At 53.7% G+C, this 4223-nt stretch overlaps 1 protein-coding gene across 4 annotated transcripts in view; it reads right to left on the reverse strand.

The window, feature by feature from the left end:
• The window catches only part of TBC1D13 (TBC1 domain family member 13), a 15146-nt gene that overhangs the window by 9971 nt on the left and 952 nt on the right, over nucleotides 1-4223 (reverse strand). Inside the window, exons 1-5 of one of the 4 annotated variants that reach the window (XM_011364160.2) lie at nucleotides 3850-3961; nucleotides 2793-2866; nucleotides 1223-1263; nucleotides 565-626; nucleotides 326-425 (exon numbers count right to left, since the gene is read on the reverse strand). In XM_011364160.2, the coding sequence (XP_011362462.1) occupies nucleotides 326-425; nucleotides 565-626; nucleotides 1223-1263; nucleotides 2793-2866; nucleotides 3850-3872 (300 nt within the window). In that variant the 5' untranslated portion in view covers nucleotides 3873-3961. Of the gene's footprint in view, nucleotides 1-325; nucleotides 426-564; nucleotides 627-1222; nucleotides 1264-2792; nucleotides 2867-3849; nucleotides 3962-4223 lie in introns of those variants that run through there. The other 3 variants (XM_023532988.1, XM_023532989.1, XM_011364161.2) reach the window with 3 other exon arrangements.

The raw sequence follows: 4223 nt of genomic DNA on the forward strand, positions 1-4223 counted from the left end.
ACTTTCTTCAACAATTAAGTCATAGAACCTTCCTCAAGGAATAGGGATGAGGAAAGAAGACAAAGCATGAGGAGGGCCTGGCTCAGCGCTGCACAGCATTCCCCGAGTCCCAGCCATCACTTATATTCCTGACCAGGCCCAGGGCCTGGGAAGACAAGGGGAGAGACAAGGGCCTTCAGCCAAATGAATGAAGGAGGTACTGGAAAGGCCAGAGGGGACCGAAAGCAGCTACACCTATCCTCTGGGGCAGAAAGACCTTGCCCACCCCAAAGCCACACCCCTCCCCACTCTGTAGCCTCACTTCCCTCTGCTGACCCCTACTCACATGGTCCTCAAAGGTCACATCCTCCCTGGACACACCCATGTTGGCCTTGGCAATGCCAGGCTGGATAATCATTTCCCTCAGGAACTGAGAATATAGCTCCCTGCAGGAGAGAAGAGCAGGGAGGTGTTGCCCAGGAACCCCAGACCAGACGAGCACCAACAGGAGGCAGGACAGGCTCAGCACCACGGTCCTGTCTGACACAAAGGCCCTCCCGTCAATCCCCATTCTCTGGGTCTCACCTCTGCTTGGCAAGGATGGAGGTCCATGAGGATCTCTCCAAGGGGAGGTAGTTCAAGAGAATCTGCAGAGAGAGAGGGGCAAAGCTCTGGTGACTCGCCCAGCCCAACCCTGGCCAGTAGGCAGAGGCTGACAGGCCTCAAGGAAAACATCTGATGATGCCCAGAAAAGACAAGATGGCTGAAGCCCAGGAACGCAGGCATGGGCTGGGGGGAGCCTCCCCTTTCCTCCCCTCTGCCTCCCGCCACCCTTATCTGAAACCAGCCCTTTCCTCTTCTCTTCCTCACACAGTCTTCCAGATGATAATAAAACCTTGTGCTCAAAGGGACTGGAAACTAGGATACTGGGCTTCCACTCCCATGTCAGCTAACAGCTTTGGGCGAAGCATGGGCTTTTTTGTCCCAATACGCATCGCTTCCACTGCACTGTCTAGACCTTAGGTAAGCAAAGGACTTCACTGGCATTACAAAGTGTTCCATTCCCAAAGGGATCCTGGAGGGGACACCAAAAGAAATGGAAAACCCAGAACATCCTAGAAAAGTTTCCTGGAACAAAGCAAGGAAAGGCGCAGATCAGAAAGAAGGGGCTGGAGGTGGGGACGGCCCATGCAGGAACCCAGGACTTGCAGCAGAGCAGAAACCCCACCCCAGGCACACCCACCTTCCAGCAGAGGCACCGCAGTCCGCCCTCACAGGGGATGCCTGTGGACACAGCAGGCAAAGGTCATGCCCCAGGCCAGAGTCTCAGAACCCCCCAGCCCTCCACCTCAGAGCCAGTTGGCAGGAAGTGGAGTGGGCAAGAAGTACTTCTTCGAGAATCATTTTCCTCCAAAAAGATTGCTGGACTAGATGCTAATCCTGTGACCCCTGTCCCCAGCAAGCGCTCCCTCTGTCTGGAATGTTCCTTCGAGGATAACACCTTCTCATCCTTGATATTTCTTCCTTAGAGCAGCCTTTATCAACCACCAAAGTCCTTCATTATACATAATGGCTCCATGACTTCTCCTTGATAGCATTCATTGCAACTAGGGTTGTATAATATAACTTGTGTATTTATTTGACATCTATAATCCCTACTACTGGAGTAAACCACAGAAAGACAAGAACCATATCTGTCTTATATTCCCAGTGCCTAGCACAGGGCGTGGCACAGAGCAGGCATTCTGTAAGAATGTGTGGAATATAAACTAAGCTACGAATGCTAAGTGCTTTGTGCTTGATGGACATTATTTCACTGAATCCTCATTATAACCCCAGTAAGGAGGGGAGATTAGAATCGTCCTCATCTTACAGATAAAGAAACTCACTTGTAAATAAAGAACAATTCAAGGAATCAAACACACATCTGTCTGACTCTACAGCTCAAACTCTTAACCACTACCACAGATGGCCTCCCCTGAGGCCTGGCAGATAATTCAGCTTGGCACAGGTCCTGGGACCCTTCAAGATCTTCAGGGCCTAAACACTGCTCCTGAACAGAAAAACACACTTTTTCAGTTCCGTTAGGAACCGTGCTAAAGCAGCTGTGGTTATGGTATTCCTAGGTACTGTCAACAGGGGCTAATGCCCCACCACAGAATCTGCATAGGGAGGAGAGGGGCTACTCAAGAATTCCTTGCTGACAAATTCCAAAGGCAGAGCAGAGCCGAGAAGCTATACAGAACGCCTTGGGGTGTTTTTAAAGACAAGCAAAACTCTCTGGTGCTGCAAGGTTAGCCATGCCAGCGAGGGCAAAGCCAAATACTGCTGAGGTACAGCTCCTTCAAGTCAAGTGTCTCAAGGCTGGAATCCTACCATTAATCAAAATTCACTGTCGCCTGAGTAGGCTTTGACGCCAAGCCAATAAGAGAACCAGGAACCATTCTGCAACTAACCAAATTGTACACCACAGGAAGCTTGCTGAGGAATGAGGGAAGACCCGATCTTAGCTCAAGAAGTCTCCCCACTCTCATCCTGTCACCTTCAGTCCTCTCCAGTTACCCCGAGGAAGCAATAAGCATCACTCGTATGCCAACTAAGCACCCTAAGGCCTCCAGGCACACTAACTCTGGGAACCCCCTCCGAGCTCAGGGCAGGCACTGGTTGTTCAGCTCCACAGCATCTAGAAAAGGCCTCAAAGGGCAGGATGGTCCCCAAAACTGAGCAGGTGTGGTGGCCTTGGGCACTTTTCCCTCCATCCTAGCCACGACACTGCTCTAGAAAAACTTTGAAAATGGAGAGTTGCTTCTTACCACTAAAGCTGAGTTCCCGAAGCTTTTCCAAAGCGATCGTGGGCTCCTTCAGAACGTCCTGGAAATCTGCAATCCTAGAAGGGAGGAGGGGGAGGCAAATGAAGTACACCCAGACCCCAAGGCCAGATCCCAAGGCGACAGGTTTAGTGACCCACTCTGAAGCCCAGAGCTCCCTTACACCACATCTCCAACCTGTTCCTCCCTCCTCTTCAGGACATAAAGATGGCAAAGCTCGGTCAAAGTCCTGATCAAAGGCAGCTTTGGGGAACTACAGAACTACAGACCACGTCTTCCTCTAAACCCTGAAAGAGATATCCTTGTCTAGAGACCCTCAAATGAGCACTGTGAAATCTGACAAATTCTAATGTTTGATGAGCTGGCATTTATTGGGCACTTCCTGCTGGCCAGGCCCAGCCCACAGTTCCACTATCTGAACTCAATGAACCCTAGGAACCAGGAGTAATTTGATCCGCAGACAACGGAAATGCATAACCCCTACGCAGCTCTCCAGGCTCAAAAATAAAACCATTAGACCACCTCTGGGGCAGCCTGCAGGAAAGAGCAGAAGGCTTAAAAAACAAGTCCAGAGGAAAACTGAAGACTAAGCAAAATTTAGCCAATGCTGCAGGATCTGGCCTGGGAAAGGGGACAGACTGGAGAATCCAGGTTTTCTATCATTTCTAGTAAGAAACGGGCACGGAGGCCAGTGAGCATTTGGAGAGAGGAGGGTACTGAGGTAGAGGGTTAACATGGGAGACAAGGAAGGGGGCGGGAGGCGGGGCATTGAGGCCCTGCCTGAGAAAGACACCAGGGGAAGGAGAAAACCAGGGGTCCAGGGTGAGGACGAAGAGAGAAGGGGCGACACCGGGGTGAGAGGGGACAGAAGTGCCTCCGCTCCGTGCCCTCTCAGGTCCACAGGCAATGAGGTTGCAAAGTGGGAGCCGGAGCCCCTCTGCCGGGAGAGTCCCGGTGCCCGGCCGCAGCCGCACGCCTCCTCTGCAGGACAGAAGAGGCGGCCTGACCAGCAGTGGCCTGACCAGGTCCCTGAGCCCCTTACCGGCTCTTGTGCAGACTCGACATGGTGTTGACTTCCGGATCCCCCTGCTGCCTCTGCCGCCCCCGCCGCCAACCCCGCCGCCGCCCCCGCCCCCCAGGGACGCGGGGCGTTCCGCTAAGGCCTCCGACCGGAAACGCAGCTGCCCGCGCGCGCGTTCCGTCGCGTCCAGCCCCGCTCACGCGCCGCCCCCTCCCTCCGCTGCCCTTGGCCGGGCGGGGTGGGCGGGCCTCGAGTGTGCCGAGACCACGCCCTCAGCCCCGCCTCCACGCAGCCTGCGGATCCTGCGGCCTCAGTTTGAGGTCGCGCTAGTGACCGCGCAGGCCGTGAGCCCTAGGACTCCTCCTTGCGGTTCCTTGGGCCTCTGTTTATAACTC

The sequence above is a fragment of the Pteropus vampyrus genome, unplaced genomic scaffold (genome assembly GCF_000151845.1).
Source record: "Pteropus vampyrus isolate Shadow unplaced genomic scaffold, Pvam_2.0 Scaffold95, whole genome shotgun sequence".
NCBI lineage: Eukaryota > Metazoa > Chordata > Mammalia > Chiroptera > Pteropodidae > Pteropus > Pteropus vampyrus.